The 19,826-nt window shown below is 37.6% G+C and overlaps 1 protein-coding gene across 6 annotated transcripts in view; it reads left to right on the plus strand.

Moving 5' to 3' along the window:
* cobl (cordon-bleu WH2 repeat protein) overlaps positions 1 to 19,826 on the plus strand; it is a 111,186-nt gene that overhangs the window by 24,357 nt on the left and 67,003 nt on the right. For 3 of the 6 annotated variants that reach the window (XM_061916212.1, XM_061916213.1, XM_061916217.1), the window contains exons 3-8: positions 8,367 to 8,558; positions 13,616 to 13,829; positions 16,321 to 16,549; positions 17,133 to 17,177; positions 17,673 to 17,761; positions 17,887 to 17,958. In XM_061916212.1, coding sequence (XP_061772196.1) covers positions 8,367 to 8,558; positions 13,616 to 13,829; positions 16,321 to 16,549; positions 17,133 to 17,177; positions 17,673 to 17,761; positions 17,887 to 17,958 — 841 coding nt within the window. Of the gene's footprint in view, positions 1 to 7,614; positions 7,752 to 8,366; positions 8,559 to 13,615; positions 13,830 to 16,320; positions 16,550 to 17,132; positions 17,178 to 17,672; positions 17,762 to 17,886; positions 17,959 to 19,826 lie in introns of those variants that run through there. The other 3 variants (XM_061916215.1, XM_061916216.1, XM_061916218.1) reach the window with 3 other exon arrangements.

The raw sequence follows: 19,826 nt of genomic DNA on the forward strand, positions 1-19,826 counted from the left end.
CAAACTATTCTTAAATCCGTTTTACATTCTATCAGCATTTCAGTTCAGCTGTAGCATTGGAGCATTCACATGCAATTTCTGTAGAAATTGCTTTATTTAGTCAATCATAGTTATTTTAGATATTTATATTATGATTAGAGAATCTCGCTCTGAGAGCTCTAAGCTCCTATTTTACAGCCAGTTTTATTTGAACAGAATCATTTGGCCTGGCGGAGTTGCTATATTGTGGATGCAGCTCAGCTTCCTACAGTAGTTATTTTGACCACAAACTAGTTAAGACTGAATCAACAGCACCTTTTTTGATTGAAGCCAGTCGTACACATTATACAGCTTTTTTCTTCAACTGATAGAAGACTGCTTAAAACTACTTACTTAATGCACATTAATTGTTAGAAGTATTAAAGCATTTATACTGGGTTGTTGGATACTGTTTAATAAATAGCTTGTGTTATCAGTGTCAAGCATCTACAGTCGTGTCTATATTATGCAGCTGTTGGGGACAGCAGATTTATTTTTGGAAACCTGCTGTCATGTTAGTCACTGAGGTATGTGGGTTTGTCACCAAGAAAGACGGACCAGCATTCGGTATTTTCCCTTTGAGGCGATTCTTTTTACATACAAACCCTGTTTCCATATGAGTTGGGAAATTGTGTTAGATATAAATATAAACGGAATACAATGATTTGCAAATCATTTTCAACCCATATTCAGTTGAATATGCTACGAAGCCAACATATTTGATGTTCAAACTGATAAAAAATACTTTTTTGGCAAATAATCATTAACCTTAGAATTTGATGCCAGCAACACGTGACAAAGAAGTTGGGAAAGGTGGCCATAAATACTGATAAAGTTGAGGAATGCTCATCAAACAGTTATTTGGAACATCCCACAGGTGTGCAGGCTAATTGGGAACAGGTGGGTGCCATGATTGGGTATAAAAACAGCTTCAATTAAATGCTAAGTAATTCACAAACAAGGATGGGGTGAGGGTCACCAATTTTAAAGCAAATTGTCGAACAGTTTTAGAACAACATTTCTCAACGACCTATTGCAAGGAATTCAGGGATTTTACCATCTACGGTCCATAAAATCATCAAAAGGTTCAGAGAATCTGAAAAAAATCACTGCACGTAAGCGATGATATTACGGACTGCATCAAAAACAGACATCAGTGTGTAAAGGATATCACCACATGGGCTCAGGAACACTTCATAAAACCACTGTCAGTAACTACAGTTGGTCGCTACATCTGTAAATCCAAGTTAAAACTCTGCTATGCAAAGCAAAACCCATTTATCAACAACTCCAAGAAACGCCGCCGGCTTCGCTCGGCCCAAGCTCATCTAAGATGGACTGATGCAATGTGGAAAAGTGTTCTGTTGTCTGACGACGCCACATTTCAAATTATATTTGGAAACTGTACACGTGGTGTCCTCCGGAACAAAGGGGAAAATAACCATCTGGAATGTTATAGGCGCGAAGTTCAAAAGCCAGCATCTGTGATGGTATGGGGTAGAATTAGTGCCCTAGGCATGGGCAACTTACACATCTGTGAAGGCACCATTAATGCCGAATGGTCCATACAGGTTTTGGAGCAACATATGTTGTCGTCCAAGCACCGTTATCATGAACGCCCCTGCTTATTTCAGCAAGACAATGCCAAGCCACGTGTTACAACAGCGTGGTTTCGTAGTAAAAGATTGCGGGTACTTTCCTGGCCAGCCTGCAGTCCAGACCTGTCTCCCATCGAAAATGTGTGGCGCATTATGAAGCATAAAATACGACAGCGGAGACCCCGGACTGTTGAACGAATAAAGCTCTACATAAAACAAGAATGGGAAAGAATTTCACTTTCAAAGCTTCTACAATTAGTTTCCTCAGTTCCCAAACGTTTATTGAGTGTTGTTAAAAGAAAAGGTGATGTAACACAGTGGTGAACATGCCCTTCCCCAATTATCTTGGTACGTGTTGCAGCCATGAAATTCAAAGTTTATTATTATTTGCAAAAAAAATAAAGTTTATGAGTTTAAACATCAAATATCTTGCCTTTGTAGTTAGTGCATTCAACTGAATATGGGTTGAAAAGGATTTGCAAATCACTGTATTCCATTTATATTTACATCTAACACAATTTCCCAACTAATGTGGAAACGGGGTTTGTACAATTTTGCAGTCAAATCGGAAATATTCTCAACTAAAGATGTCATACAATTAATGATAATAAGTAAAATATGTTTATATATATATATATATATATATATATATATATGTGTATATATATGTATACATAGTATATATATGTGTGTGTGTGTGTGTGTGTATATATATGTATGTATATATATATGTGTGTGTGTGTGTATATGTGTATATATACACATATATATACACACGCACATATATATATATATATATATATATATATATATATATATATATATATATATAAAATGATAAATGGGTTGTACTTGCATAGCGCTTTTCTACCTTCAAGGTACTCAAAGCGCTTTGACACTACTTCCACATTTACCCATTCACACACACATTCACACACTGATGGAGGGAGCTGCCATGCAAGGGGCCAACCAGCACCCATCAGGAGCAAGGGTGAAGTGTCTTGCTCAGGACACAACGGACATGACGAGGTTGGTTCTAGGTGGGATTTGAACCAGTGACCTTCGGGTTGCGCACGGCCACTCTCCCACTGCGCCACGCCGTCCCTGTACAATATATATGTACACACGCGTATATGTATGTGTGTGTGTATATATATTTATGTGTGTGTGTGTATATATATATATATATATATATATATATATATATATATATATATATATATATATATATATATATATATATATATATATATATATATATATACTGTATATATGTATATATATATACTGTATATATGTATATATATATACTGTATATATATACATATACTGTATATATGTGTGTACATATTAGGGTTGCAACTAAGATTAATTTGATAATCGATTCATCTGTCGATTATTAATCGATTAATAATCGGATAAAAGAGACAAACTACATTTATATCTTTTCCAATACTTTATTTTAAAAAACAGCATACTGGCACCATGTCCTTTCGACTTGCCAAATAAAACAAGGAAAGTGTTAGAAAAATGTTATTTTTTTATAAAGTGCACCATTGTCCTGGACAATAGCAATTATTTTGCTTAGGGTAATTTCAAACCTGGCTATTACCTATTCCAACCATTCTGCAATGTTGGATGCTGAATGTCTTTCCTCTAGTGGCGTGGTCGTAAGGCAGATTGAATTCATGTTCCATTCGTCTCCAATGTAACGGTATGTATTGCCAAGGTGGCTACACTTGTCCACACATCAGTAGTGAGAGCAATTTTGCTCTGGGTGGCTTTTATGTAAGTCTACACAGCATGGCATGTCTGCTCGTACTTCCTCTCCATCAGCTTGTTAAAATGGTTCCTCGAGGGTAACCAGGGTTGAGGAGGTGAATCATTTGTCTAAAACCTTCATCCTCCACCATTGATAGTCGCCTCATGTCAGTTTCAACATATTTAGCATAGCATCAGTCAGCATCAGTGGTGTGCGCACCTTCCTTTGTACCAAGTCTCTAATGCTGGCTCTTTTCTTTCTGAAATGAGAGAAACCATATAATAAATGTACATAGTAGCATCATTTACATGTAACTCAATACATACCCAGTTGATTTAATTAATCATTTCTGACGTAAAAGGCAAATATGCCACCACATTAAAAAAAACTGCTAAATTAAATAAATGGACATTGGAGTTGCAGAATACACCAACAACACAGAAATGCAACTCATCAGATCTGAACTGGATCAGATATAGTACATGTTTCTGTTGTGAATGATAAAAGATTCACTTTCGGCTACCTCGGAATAATAGCATGAAATATTCCAGTACCTTCTTAACGTTTAGTTTTACTAAACCGTCACTCAAGTCTAAATAGATTTATATAGCTTTATGGGGCGCGGCTACATTGATCCAATATGAAACCATCCTGAGATATTTCTGTCCGTTACGTTTATTTCGAAATTGGTAAACGTGCGTTTTCTCTCTCAAAACGGAGTCAAATGTGCCAGAGACACATTATCAGCCCCGCGTTGCAACAAAGGGATAACGTTAACGTTACTCACAAAAAAGCTGAACTAATGAATGCCTGTTGCGACTCAAAACAACACAGAAAATGAAGTCGCCGCACTATCCAAGAAGTTCCTAACACTCTGAAAGTTAATAGAATAGAATAGAGTTTTATTGTCATTATTGCAGTGAACAGGTTTAAAGAACAACGAAATTGGAGTAGATCCCCTAAGGTGCATACACAATTTGGTAATATAAATAGTACAAAAAATATAGCAAATAAGAGATATATCTATATACATGTATATATATCCACACACATGCATATATGCACATATATACATATACACATATAACATTATTGCACATTATAGTCCGAAAAAATAAAAAGACATGACACATGAGGAAATGATGGACACAATACACAACAGTTGCTGCTGCGCTTCCTTAAATAAAAATCTCCTCGTTAACAAAAGATTGAAACACACAAAGACGGACACAACGGATCAATATATTCGGACTCCGGACTTTAAAAAGTTACGTACCGTGAGTCCTTCCCTTCATCCATGGCTCCCACATGGCTCCGCTTCAGGTGCTGCCGAAGCAATGCTGTCCTTCCGTGCCACGCGACGTCCATGCCGCACGTTTTTCAGGAAATGTCTTCTTTGAAGTCTTTAAAGTAAAGTGTTCCGACACTTTGGACGACATAGGTCGTACACTTTTCTCCATTGAAGCAATAACCTCGAGATGTTTCTCCGCTGAACTATGGCTCCTGTTTTCCTCCGCCATTTTTCGAATGTTTCCAAGGAAATGATACGGCGTGATCACGTGAGCTTCACATGACACATCATTGGCTGGCTTACTGCCACCTCATGAGACGTACTCTCAGCGCCGCCCTGGTGCTGTTTTGTACTGTTTTTGTACTTATTTTGAAAAGGGTTTCTCAGCTGTTTGTAAATGTTGCAGTTTATAAATAAAGGTTTAGGGAAAAAAAAAACTGCGCTTTGCATACATTCAACGAATCCATAACTAAATTGCAACCAGGGTTCCATCCATCTCATTTACCTTTTTTAAAAAAAAATTTTTTTCATTTTTCTCTTTTTCTTATGTGGCCCCTCTCTTTTGTGATGGGGTTTCCCTTTTACAGTATGCTTATGTGTGCTGGAACGTGAACAGGTCAATTGTCAATACAATAACAGTCATCATAATGTTCCATCTTTAACTTGGATCTTCACAGAATGTATTTCAACATTGCCTGGTAATATGAGTATCTCTGCCTATTTGGAGGAAATTTCCCAACGTTGTTCATGTGTTTATGACAAGTTATGTTGTAGATGTCTTTGTCGCTCTTTTATGTTTCTGGTCATTCAGTTGTTGTGTTAATGTATTCAAAATCCACAGCTGCTACAAAACTGAGGTCTGCACTCCTCAGCAGTCAAGGGGTGTAAATATAGGTTGCCATGGAGACACCATGACACCCAAGTGGAATGCTGGCTAGGTAGAAGTGTATGTGTGTTTAGTGTGTAGGGAGTGCCTGAATCCAGTGTGGGTTACTGACATTGTGCCGGCTGCATTAAAGGAGTTAAAACTCAAGTGTGCCCATTGTGGCAGAGTGTTGTACAGTTAGGGTATGTTTTGAAGTAGCAAATGATTCAAGTTCATATGTGACCACATTTTAAGTACATGTATTTTTCTCCCTTAGTATACACACATGACACATCAAACATATAACTGATCTATTAGTGCATAATTATAATAGAGCAAGCTACAGATTATTTTTTTTCAGGTCAATTACTGATCCCTTTTTTACTCTCTCGTCCGTTCCCAATTAGTGCTTTTCATGAGAGAATAGTAGCTCATTGTTTTGTGAACCAAATTTGTCACATGAAGCAGCCACTCACATGACGTGTTATGTACTCCCTGATGACTGAATAGCCATTTGACTAGATCCTTTGATCAGCCAGGGGAAACAATTATTGTAGTTACAAAACAGTTTTGCTGGGCTGCAGCCACATGACTTAGAGGCACTTTGGGTTTCACATATTGTCCAAGGTCCCATAACGCTAGGTCTGAACAATTATGGAAAATGTACTATATTTTTTCCCCTCAATTTTGCAATTTATAATTTATTATATGATCATTTGTTCATGGTCCATTTTTCAACAAAAATTCTAAATTATACAATTATAAACTTACGAAATACTTGCAGTCTTGTAAGCACAGCACTTTTTATTGTGAAGGCTAGAAAAGTGTGTTGTACCATACCATACCAACTTTATTTACAGTACTGTATACAGCCCTTTAAAAACAACCACAGTTGTTTGTATTTGAGCTCTCACTTGACTGCTGTAACATGTGACGGTGAGACTCAGCATGGGCACCAAGACCTGGTTCCTTAATGGCACCAGTACCAGGGTAAATGGGAATAACCAGGCTGAAATAAGAAGCTATCAGTGCATCGTTTCGGTGCTAAATGATTGCAGTCTCAGCCACTTGCAAGTAGTTAGCACTGATATTGTACAAGTAACGCCTTGTAATAGCGTCCTGACTTCTGTCTTCAGGTCTAAGTTGAACTTCAAAGTTGACCGGTTTATGACCACAACTTTCTACTATACAAGTGCAAAGCATGATTTGTGATATAGCATTAACTTTCACTAACTCAGATGCAATGCAGCAAATCACTGGCTCAGTAGACCTGCAGTACCTCCGTGATAAAAAAGTACTTCATAAAAATAGATCCTCGGCGTTAACTCTTAGTGTAACAATGTTGGTAATAATGTAAAAGGCTTATTTCTTGCGTTTTTTGAATGTTTTTTAGATGACTTTAAAAGCGGAATAGATGACTCCCGTTAGTTACATTGTTGTTAGGTGTGTTGTACTTGTCGTTTTTTATTCATTTAGAATACACCATAAAAAAAGACTTCTGTTCTTTTCTCATGTAAGAATTTAATTTTTAAGCGGGAAAAAAATAATTTTTTTGGGCTGACAGATAAATGATATGCAAAGTTAAAAATAGAAACTGCAGTTCCCCTTTTAAATAAGGTTAGAAAACCCACTACTTTTGCATGTTCTGTGTTTCTTATGCTTTACTGATTGTGTTTTAGTCTTACTATTCCATCAGTTTTAATGGCTCAGCTTTTATTGTTTTAAATATTGGTTTGTACTGTCACACTTACATACGGAATCTGGAATAAAAAATATTTCATTGGGCTATAGTTATGCCTGGCCTCGGCACAGTCCCATTGAGTCAACCTTTGCTTTTTTTCAAAGACACCAAACATTAGATATTAAATAACTAAATTAATATATTTATTATCCAGGGCACTCAGAGCGCGGTGTGATCAAATTCCTAATTATAAATCGATTTGTGCAGTGACACCACTTTTTATGTTTCGTTATCATTTAGTTGATTGCTTGCTTGACTGTCAATGATTAACTTAAGGTTAGAGTCCGCTTGCTTTGTGATGATCTTGCATTCCCCTTCCTAGGTCTTTTACTAAGCTGGAATACCTTGACTAATGTGTATCAGATCACACACTCTAATTCTGTCGAGTGTGAGTGACAAATCCTTGGAACTGAATTTTTAAACACTGATTGTCAACAATTGTAGAACATTTAATCTACACAAGGACTCCTTCTGACGTAAGTGGGGTGTTTTCCTATTGTTATCTAATCTAATATTTGTGTTGTTGAGACTGGAGGGGAGTGTGTGAAGGTATACAAGAGCTATTAGTGTTTAGTTTTTTGGCAAATCAGCTGGAAGTACTGTTTACAGGTTTCAACAGCACATTAAATTGTTACAGAAATAGTAACAACCACAAACGGAGTTAACTCAGTCCACACCTTAGGATCGCATTACTACAAATACAGTTAAGTTTTACTGCTCAAATATTAAAGTCTTATAATGTGTTGGTGAATGTTTGAATTTTAAGTGTCTTTCATTTAAAACAAATTCAAGTTTGTCATTTGGAGAAAGTGCATTGCGTTGATCAAATATCTGTCTGATTTATAAACAGGTGTGCATGCATGTTTCTTTCAGCATCATTTCAACGTATCTTTTGACTGTTGCATCATACAAAATGAGAATAGGCAAAACTATTCTAAATATGATTTAGTTGATTGTTTTCATCAGTCTACCATTATGTGTAAACAATTGTTTGATTTCATCAGTCTACCATTCTAGCTGAACTACATATTTCTTTTGTGGAATAATAGATGTTAATTACCCCTAAACTATATTTTAATTTGGCACTTTAGGAGAATGAAGGCGCGGGCCCCACCTCCACCACAACCCCCCCAACCGGCCCCCCGCCGCATCCTTACAAACAATGTACCTGATGGGGGTGGAACACTGGCCATGGACCTCAAAGAGAACCTGATTAGACCGTCTGTAGATTTTGAGCTGACTCTACCACAAGGCTACCGGACATCTCTAACAGAGGATGGGAGGTGAGAGCAGAATTATATATTTTTTGCGTTTATTACACTAATCCTCTGAATAAAAACTTGATACCTATCAATCGTGCATACCTGAAGTTGTTTTATAATCATGTTGTTGGTGCTTTGTGGCTATTGTTCGTGTTGTGTTCACTGCAGTCAACAGTAAGAGACTTTTTTATAGGTTTGTCCTCTCCTGGTCTGTTTGGGTTTCTGTGCCAGTGGGGCCATTTCAAGGGACCTATTTCCAGTCTCAGCAGAAGCTTTGTCTCAGAGTGCACAGATGGAAGCTGAGCTTTTAGCTCACAGCCCCTAATGAATTACGCTCTCCTTTCTGGCAGAAAACCAGGGATTGCTCCCTGGTGAGGAACACCAAGTCTGTTCATCTGCACATTTTTTGGGGTATTATTTCTTTGTTTGTTTGTCTGTTTTAATCACATAAATTAACGTGTTTCCTTTTGGCAGTCTTGATAAAATAATATTTAACATTCATATCTTGTTAAGATTAGGATACTTTTCTTTAAAGGATTTATTTTTTCTTAAAGGCTGTTCCTCACCAAGGAATAATCTCAATATTTAAATGATATGTATTGGTTTCTATTATGAAAACTGGTTATTATCAACTTTAACTATTGAGGAGCCAACATAAAGTGTGTGTTTGTGTGGGTGCTTGTCCGCCATCCTAATGCTTTAAAGTACCAGTAGAGTGTAAAAATAAGTTCACTAAATTGAAGTTAGTATCATATATATTTGATTTATGACACCAAAAGACTTTGCAAATAAATAAATACGAGCAAAATAGTATAAATCTCACAAAGATTCCCGAGCCATTTTGAGAGTTAATGAGAAAGCCAGTCACATGATCAGTGAAGTAGCAATTGGAACCACAGATCCCTTCCTAATCAACAATGCTAAACTAGCATACTTTGTGAGAGCCAGCAACAATTACTTGAGAAAAAATTATGACCCAGAACCCTATATTTTTGAGTCTGAACACAAAGTGGATGACCAATAAGTTTTCAAACCCGAGTGCTAAACTGATGCAGGTTTATTGAAACACCTGAGCATTAGCAACATTGGTAGGTGCTAAACATACAAACTAACCATGATAAAACAAACACTGTACAATTTTTACTCTCACCCAGATGCTTACCAACGGGACGCTCACATAATTCAATTTAGATAGATTTAAGCGCAATCCTCACGAAAGATTAAAAAAAAGTTACCGCAACTACGTCTTTTCTTCCATCTAGGGGCAGTGGTTCTCAAATGGGGGTACGCATACCTCTGGGGGTACTTGAAGGTATGCCAAGTGGTACGCGACATTTTTTAAAAATATTCTACAAATAGCAACAATTCAAAAATCCTTTATAAATATATTTATTGAATAATACTTCAACAAAATATGAATGTGAGTTCATAAATGCTACTCAGTGACCTAGTGGTTAGAGTGGCCGCCCTGAGATCGGCAGGTCGTGAGTTCAAATCCCGGCCGAGTCATACCAAAGACTATAAAAATGGGACCCGTTACCTCCCTGCTTGGCACTCAGCATTAAGGGTTGGAATTGGGGGTTAAATCACCATAAATGATTCCCAGGCGCGGCACCGCTGCCGCCCACTGCTCCCCTCACCTCCCAGGGGGTGATCAAAGGTGATGGGTCAAATGCAGAGAATAATTTCGCCACATCTAGTATGTGTGTGACAATCATTGGTACTTTAACTTTATCTGTGAAAATAAATGTAACTACCGGTATGCAATATTCAGTGTTGACAGCTCGACTTTTTGTGGACATGTTCTATAAATATTGATGTTAAAGATTTCTTTTTTTGTGAAGAAATGTTTAGAATTAAGTTCATGAATCCAGATGGATCTGTAATACAATCCCCAAAGAGGGCACTTTACGTTGATGATTACTTATATGTGTAGAAATCTTTATTTAGAGGTGGCGACTTGTCCAAGGTGTACCCTGCCTTCCGCCCGATTGTAGCTGAGATAGGCGCCAGCGACCCCAAAAGGGAATAAGCGGTAGAAAATGGATGGATGGATGGATGGATGAATCAATTGTTTATTTTTCAACAAGTTTTTAGTTATTTTTATATCTTTTTTCCAAATAGTTCAATAAAGACCACTACAAATGAGCAATATTTTGCACTGTTATACAATTTAATAAATCAGAAACTGATGACATAGTGCTATATTTTACTTCTTTATCTCTTATTCAACCAAAAATGCTTTGCTATGATTAGGAGGTACTTCAATTAAAAAAAAATTTCACAGAGTGGGTACATAAATGGAAAAAAGGTTGAGAACCACTGATCTAGGGGATGTAAAAGTCAACCAGCTTCTCGGTCCATGGTCACATTTGTCTAATATCAGGTGAGAGATGCATGAGTTATAATCTAAAATGTACTTTTAGCAAGTTTGAGACGAAACAGAAGCAGCCGCTTGCTTAGTGTGTCATTAATAACGGCGTAATATAGCGTTAGCTCACTGGTCTCAGTGCGGCGCAAAAATAGACCGTCTGCATTTGCGCTCATAACAGCAGTATCACTTATACTTGGTTAATTTTCAGGTTAGGACATGTAAATGTAAGTGGTTTCTGGATGGTTTTCCCGGGGTTTTATGGACACAATGGAGGACCCTTGATCTGTTGACTCAATTGTAAGCTATTTATTTACGATTTTGAATGCTTTTCTTACGTAAGGATTGTGAATGATAGACAGCACATCTCTTTACAATTTTTGCGTATTTCCAGTATTCCCCTTTCTTTTAATATGGTCAGAGTGCAGAGGCGCTATTACAGTGACAAAGAATCTATGGAAGTTGCCGAAGATATTCCGACTAAATTTGTGGCATTTTGTGATGTTTAAATGGTATTTTCACACACTGCAGATTTTAATTACAATTCATCTTAACATGTATAATTAATAAACCTTAATTACGAAAATATATTTCTTCGGCCCGGCTGCACCAAATAATATAAATCCACTTAATAAAGTCAAAATACGAATAAGGCAACGTGAAGTATCCCACACTTCTCTTTTGTAAAGTACATTTGTACAGCCTATCCATCCTATTTGGGTCCCACATAAACCTTAAGAAAGTCAGTTACTTCACTATAAAAGTGGCTGACATTGTTATCACAAGGAAAGATGAGCTCACTGCATAGGTTCCATTGTAGAGGCTAATCTTTCCTGTGATAAAATGGCAACCAAGGTATTCAAAAAGGTCAACCAAAGAACGAGGTTTCTCTATAGAATCTTGAAGATTCTAGTGAAAACTCTCGTTCAACCCTTTTTCGATTATGCTTGCACCTCTTGGTACCCCAGCACCTCTAAAACCCTCAAATCTAGACTCCAAACATCCCAGAACAAGCTAGTCAGGTTACTTCTAGACCTCCACCCCAGATCACACCTCACTCCAACCCACTTCTCCAAAGTGGGCTGGCTCAGGGTGGAGGACAGTAAAACAACTTACACTGAGCCTAGTCTATAAAATCCGCTACACCTCCCTGATACCGAAGTACATGTCAAACTACTTCCTTTACGTAGTAAATGACCGCCATAACCACAACACCAGGGGAAGCTCCACAAACCACGTTAAACACAGATTCCGATCTAACAAAGGTCTTAACTCATTCTCTTTCTATGCCACATCAATGTGGAATCCACTCCCAACAGGTGTAATAGTGAGTGCATCTCTATCCTCCTTCAAAACCGCTCTAAAACAACACCTCTTTGCAACTAACAACCTCACCCCTTCACCTACCATGTCCCCGGATTGTCAATAACCAAATGTAAATAATCAAATGTATTTCTCATGTATATACTTGTTCTTATGCTATTTGAACTCATTATGTTCTCTGCTCGCTGTACATATCCTATTAAGTAAGGCCTACACTGTTTCAATGTCCATTTCTCTGATGATGCAATTCTTGATGACTGAAGTGCTGATATCAACCAAACCCTCCTCATCCCACCCCCCAGATTGTAAATGTAAATAATTCAATGTATATACTCTGATGATTAACCTGTGTGATGACTGTATTATGCTGATAGTATATATTTGTACCATGAAGTGATTTACGGCTTCACGGTGGCAGAAGGGTTAGTGCGTCTGCCTCACAATACGAAGGTCCTGCAGTCCTGGGTTCAAATCCAGGTTTGGGATCTTTCTGTGTGGAGTTTCCATGTTCTCCCTGTGAATGCGTGGGTTCCCTCCGGGTACTCCGGCTTCCTCCCACCTCCAAAGACATGCACCTGGGGATAGGTTGATTGGCAACACTAAATTGGCCCTAGTGTGTGAATGTGAGTGTGAATGTTTTCTGTCTATCTGTGTTGGCCCTGCGATGTGGTGGCGACTTGTCCAGGGTGTACCCCGCCTTCCGCCCGATTGTAGCTGAGATAGGCGCCAGCGCCCCCCGCGACCCCGAAAGGGAATAAACGGTAGTAAATGAATGGATGGATGGATGGAATTGATTTACGTGGACCCCGACTTAAACAACTTGAAAAACTTATTCGACCATTTAGTGGTCAATTGTACGGAATATGTACTGAACTGTGCAATCTACTAATAAAAGTTTCAAAGCCGATATGGGCATCTACATCAACAATATAATTTGCCTGAGAAGCTGGACAGGACACACAAAAAATAAAAAATGAAGCAAAAATATGATTGATTGGATTACTCGAATTATCAATCGCAATATTTGATCGAGTACTTGATTACTAAAACATTTGATAGGTGCAGCTCTACTTATGAGTTATCAGCTAATACCACTTGAATAAGTTAAGTGGGAAAGGCCACTTTTGCAGTGTTTTTTGCTAACAAACTGATGCAGCAATTATGAGGTCATCAGGTGAAAGTCTGTTTTGTATTTAGTATTGTATTTTACTGGAACTAAAGCTACATGTAGATTGGCTTTGTAACCCAATATTCACCCCTCATCTCTTCTGTGGTTCTTTCTTCCAAACTCCCTCCCACCATTCCTCCTCTCCTCCCTCTTTTTACTTCTTTCACTTTCTTCCCCCTGTTGCCTTCTCCCCTCACTCATTGCTACCTCTCTCAGTAAGGCGCTGATGGACTTGCTGGTTGATCTGTGTAGCCGCTACCATCTGAATCCAGCACTGCACATACTGGAGCTGTTGTCACCCGAAGGCCACTCTTTAGGGTTCAAGCCCAACTTACTGCTGGGCTCGCTCAATGTGGCCTGTGTTCTCATCAAGGAGAAAGCCTGCGAAGAGAAAGCGGTGCTTCGCAGACCAGCACCTAAAGTCCCTGAGGTGATCTAGTTTGTCATTTTAATGTTGTCAAAGGTTTTTAATATCAAACACATTCTGTACAGTATCATGTATGTTTTAAATGTAGCCATTAAAACAGGTTATTTGTGTATTAGTAAACTTGATTATACTATCTAATGCACACTACCTTACGCTCTATCTACCTCAAATATAATTTTGGCCTCTGACTACCAGCAGAAAGCAAGGCGTGTAAGGGGCCTAGGTAAGGCAGGAGTTTGGTGTTGTGTGTTTTGAGGTTCATTCTTGGCTTTTGTTTTTATTTATTTTTTTAATTTTTGCTTGTACATCTGTATATTTTACCCTCTCCCTCCTTCCTTGCCACGTCTCTTATCTTCCCCCACAGTTTGAATATTTGATGAGTGTTTTACCTTTGGTTACCATGCATTATTTCTCTGCCCGTGTCAGGACTCATTGGCTGTGATCGCTCCATGTGAACATTTACTGGCCTGTGGCCAGGTACTGACCCTATTTCAGTCTACAGTATAAAGTAACTTTATAATATTTAGATGACTACACTGTACACAATAGTAAATCTGACTAACCAATGTGAATACTCGCATTTGACTATGAACTGTGGCCAATATTGCTGTTATTTATGTCTATTAACTACTGTAAAACAGAATAATGCATGGGTGACTTTTGAAATTGTACAACCTCTTGTCAGATTAACTGAAGAGGCTTTGCAAAAGCTGCTCTTTTGGTCTGTTTTTTTTGTTTTTATTTTGCTTTTACATCTGAATTTGTATTTGAAGGTCGGAGGTCAATGATTCTTTACGAACTTGTGGGATTTTCAAGTTCAGTATTCATTCAGCAGCATCCAAATAACTTGTGTTAATACTTTAATTACATTTGCTTGTTGTATTTTTTAAAATGGTGTGCCCTTCACTTAATGTTTTTATTTCTGTTCTGCAAAGAAGTCCAACTGAAAGAAAGCATGACCATTCAGCATTTTTGTCTTTGAAACGTATAGATTTTTTTCTCAAATGCACAATAGGTCATGTAGTTGGAGGGGCTGGTGAAATGTATTTTTATAAGTACCGTATTTGATTTTATTTTATACTGCTGTAAAAATAACAGGATGTGTCAAAAATCCTTCAAGCCCTTTTGATGTCCTATCTTAAAATTGGACAATTACACATACTGGTTAGGGATTTGAGGAACTTTTTTGTCATACCAGCACACATTACTACAAACAACAGGCTCACACGAACACTACAGGATCACAATATATTCTATTTTATTATTCCATTCTATTTCTAATATATTTTTCTATTAGAATATACACCACTCTGTGCATATCTTACTGTATTTGAATTATCTATATGCTATCTAGGGATGTCCCAATACAACTTTTTTACTTCCGATACAACACCGATATTGAAGCATTAATGAGTTTTGGTCGTCGCTGATATTGAGCAAATACAATATTAGCAGGAATCATACATACTTTTATTAATTTGTAGTGTGGAATGTTAGAAAGGCTTGATCAGGTGAAATTACTTTAACAACAATGGTGGGTATGAAAAACACTAACATTCATTTAACGGTTTGGAATGGACTTATGCTGTCTTTAAGGTTAAGTGGACTGGTACTTTTTATTTTTTATTTTACGACAACTAATGGCCAAAATATTTCATTAAATTGAGCACATAACTCGGTAAGTTAAACAATGCGACACATTTGGTAATACTTTCTATTATGTTTCTGCTTTGGAGATTTTGCATTTGTAAGTGATATGCAACTACAATAATTTGATACTTGCCTATATTGACAAGTCTTGTTTTAGAATGTAATATTATTACATTTTTAAAACTCACTATGTGTGTCAAGCTTGTAAGCTATGTTGTCTGCTCATGTGTCGTGTAGCTGTTGCCTTCTAATAGCCTTAGCCTTACCATGTTTACCTTTTGTAAATGACTTCACTAAAATACAAAAAAGACCAACCTTGTTTGCTTGCTGGTGGACATTTAGATGTAGCTGGCTGTCCATTTTTGCGCAAGTAAACGTGATTTAGAGTAGCAAGACTACTTGTATCCCTTTATATAGGAGATTTTACATGTAAGCCACTGCTATCGAACCGATATCCGATGTCAATGTTGAATTGGGACACCCCTAATGCTGTTGTGCTTGAGGTACTTGTTGAGCTTACTCTGGGATCTTGGGTACTAAATTCTTTGCATTACTGCAATGTGTGACAAACATTCCTGGAATTTACACAATATGGTACAAAATGTGCCTGTGGTCCCAGATACAGACCCTTAATTACTAAAAATATAATGTGTGTATAAAATACTGTATGGTGAACAATATATACATACAACTTTATTGTCACTATTTATCTTTGTAATTCCCAATGGGAATTCCTCTCGTGCAACAACTGCCATTGAATTCCTGTCTAATTGCATCAATGAGTTTTATAAATGTAACATAAATATATAAATGTCCTAATTTTACCAACATTTTCTGTCTCCAGAAAACAGTGCGTTTGATGCTGAACTATCACGGCGGTCAGAAGGCAGTGGTACGGGTCAACCCGTCGGTACCACTCCAGGCCCTGAAACCGGTTATTTGTGAAAAGTGCGAGTTAGACCCTACAAGTGTCCAGCTCCTCAAGGACAGCATCAGTCGCGAAGAGTTACCACTGGACAAATCTTTAACACAGCTTGGAATCAAGGAGCTGTATGTTCTTGATAAGAGTCAAGGTAAATATTGACAATCCTTTCACTCATTACCTAGAATGAATATACAATGTTCCTTCTCAGCTCTCATACCAGCACCACAGTATTTAAAATATTTATTTTGTGACTTGCTTTTAGAGACATACTCACTCAGCAGCACATACTAATCAAATAAAATGTGTGCTGTTGCTGTTTTGTGAATATGGTGGCAAATTATACAAATTTTTGTGGGTATAAAATGTCCTGCATTTTAAGTACTATTATCTTAAATCTGTCATATTTTAAAGTAGTCAGTTTTGTTAACCGACAATTGGTAAATACAGTCTTCATCCTCCTGCTGCCATTGTCTTTCTGTGTAATTTGTGTATAGGATTCCAGTTATTATATTTGTCTTCTACATTTTTTTCTATATTTTCATTTTATAATTATCTTTCCATTTACCCGTTTTACAATGAGGGGAGAAACTGTTCCCAAATGTTGTTGAACTTCTGTACCGTTTATGAGCGTACAAGGACAGTAAAGATTCTTATCTTATCTCAAGAGAACCTAAAAAAGCAAATATGTTTTTGATGGATTTTTGATTTTCAAACCTTGTCATTTTTTCCAGTTCTGCAGCCTAGTCTGGCTTCCATTCCTGCTCTAAACAACTCAGGTATTAGTCATGTCCTGGTTACAACCTTAATGCTGGTTCTTATAACCAACAAAATGCTCCTTGCTCTATAACCCTGCTTTTTTTTCCTTGGGTGCTAATTTTCAGTGAGGCTTACCTATAATTCACTGTTAACCTTTTGTTTTTGTATTGTAATCCATCCTAGACTGCATGTCCAAAACCATTAGTTGTAGTGAAGCTTTTTATTGGTTTACATAGATTTTTCTTAGAAACAATTGGACCTGTATCGCCCTCTGCTGAATAACCATTGCAATGTATCAGCAAGCCCAACATTATTTTCAGTCAGTCCAGTTGAATTAGTAATACAGTAATAATCCCCTCAACATTTATGTTCAACACTAATATTTTATATATACATTTGTATAACCCTTCAGTGGCACTGAATTCCCAACCCAGACGTTACTAGGGTTATTCTTATGTCAGTTCAGTTGCTTCAGTGTTACCGTTTTCTTATGTGGTTTTGTCTTGTTTTGCCAGACACCATCTGCTCCAGCGCCGTCAGTTTAGACACAGGGACTAAAAAAGGTCTTTTTGGTTTATTCCAGCTTGGCAGGAGAAAGTCCAAGGTGAGAATAATTTGGTAACTTAGAGTTGTGTATGCATCCATACTTCCTCCTTGCGTAACTTGGGACAAATAATGCATGGCTTAGCATGTGGATGTTGCATGTGAGCTTTCCCTTCCTTTTTGCAGACAGAGACCACCTCTTTTGGCATGGATGACCTCAATGATAAAGTTACACTTAATGCAGGCCAAAGCTTCAATGTAAGTAATACTACCACACATCATGAAACACATTAAAGGAATCTCCCTCAGGATTAGTAAAGATATGTAGATTGTACTAGGGGTCAGTACCTTTTATAATACCATAGCTGATACACATTGTGCAATGTAGGTGATTAATACTGAAGATGCTTACAAAAAGCGAGGGCAACAATATCATGGATCTGTAAATACTTGAAGTATGTTTGTTAGAATTGTTTGTCATTTACTGTAAAACTGTACTTGTCAGACACCTGCAAAATCCCAAAATAAACACTCAATGTGAAGTTTTACACACTTAAGGCCCAGTGTGAGTACATTAATTACAGATAGTTGTGAATGTGAGTGTAAATGATTGTTTGTATATGCTGTAATTGACTGGTGACTGAGAAAACATGTCTAAATAACCAGATTAAAAATGAATACATATGTATGTTTTTTACATGTATAAGGATGAAGCAGGATGTGAAGAAACAAATATACTGTAGCGTCTTATCATTTAGTCATGCTTTTGTTTTTTCATTGTTTAATGATTAATCACAAAAAAATATTTCATTTATCATATATACACGCAAATGAGTCAAGCAATTTATTTTGACCCCTGCACGGTTAATGGTCCCCCTTAAAAAGGAGTGGTTTGTTATAATAACATCCAGTGATCATTTGTGCAAAGATGATTGAGGAGACTCCGACTGGTGTGCTCATGGACAAATTTGACTTTGAAATAAACCCTGTGGGTGGTACTTTAGAGTAAAACTCTTTAGCATGAATAAATGACGTCCAAGTAAAACGTTTAAAAAAGTTATTGTATGACATTCTAAAACATTGCATAGCTTCATAAAATGCTGCATTGTCATGGTGCCCTGTAGAGGGCGCCAAATACCCACCAATACCCATCTTGAGAAAGAACTGACTTTCTTTTCTTAAACTTAAGTGCTTTCTTTTGTGCCAGTGTCGAAAGGCAGTCGTTTCCAGGTATTTTAATTGTTAAAATATGGCTGTAGCTCATTTTAACCACATAAGTGCCCCATGAGTTTATGATGATAGATGCATTAAGTAGCTCCCTACCTGTGCTTTTCCACAACCCAGTCACATTGATTAAATTAGGAAGCCATGAACCTCTGATCAGCAGTACCCATCTGGGGCCAAACTAAGATCTGTTTGACGTTTGATTATATTAGCTGCCTGCCTCAGTCTAAATCATTCGCTGTTCCACCAAGCTTAAGACCGCTATTCATCTTCCTTCGTTTCTACCCCTTTGTTCTTTTTCCCTACGCTTTGTCTTTGTCATTGCTACCATTTTTAACACTGCCCTTTTATGTCTGTCACTCTCTTTTTGAATTCCTTTGCATACATTTTACAATGTTTGTTTGCATTATTAACATGTGAATGATACCAGTTAACTGTTGTTACATATTGCATCACATTAGTGAAACCAATAAAACAGATTGTGTGCTTAGTCATACTACATTTTAGGTGGCCTACAATGCAGATGAGTATCTGTTTTTGTGAGGAAGGATTTTCTAACCCATCCATCCATCCATTTTCTACCGCTTATTCCCTTTCGGGGTCGCGGGGGGCGCTGGCGCCTATCTCAGCTACAATCGGGCGGAAGGCGGGGTACACCCTGGACAAATCACCAGCTCATCGCAGGGCCAACACAGATAGACAGACAACATTCTCACTCACATTCACACACTAGGGCCAATTTAGTGTTGCCAATCAACCTATCCCCAGGTGCATGTCTTTGGAAGTGGGAGGAAGCCGGAGTACCCGGAGGGAACCCACGCATTCACGGGGAGAACATGCAAACTCCACACTGAAAGAACCCGAGCCTGGATTTGAACCCAGGACTGCAGGACTTTCGTAGT

The sequence above is a fragment of the Nerophis ophidion genome, linkage group LG11, assembly GCF_033978795.1.
Source record: "Nerophis ophidion isolate RoL-2023_Sa linkage group LG11, RoL_Noph_v1.0, whole genome shotgun sequence".
NCBI classification, from domain to species: Eukaryota; Metazoa; Chordata; class Actinopteri; order Syngnathiformes; family Syngnathidae; genus Nerophis; species Nerophis ophidion.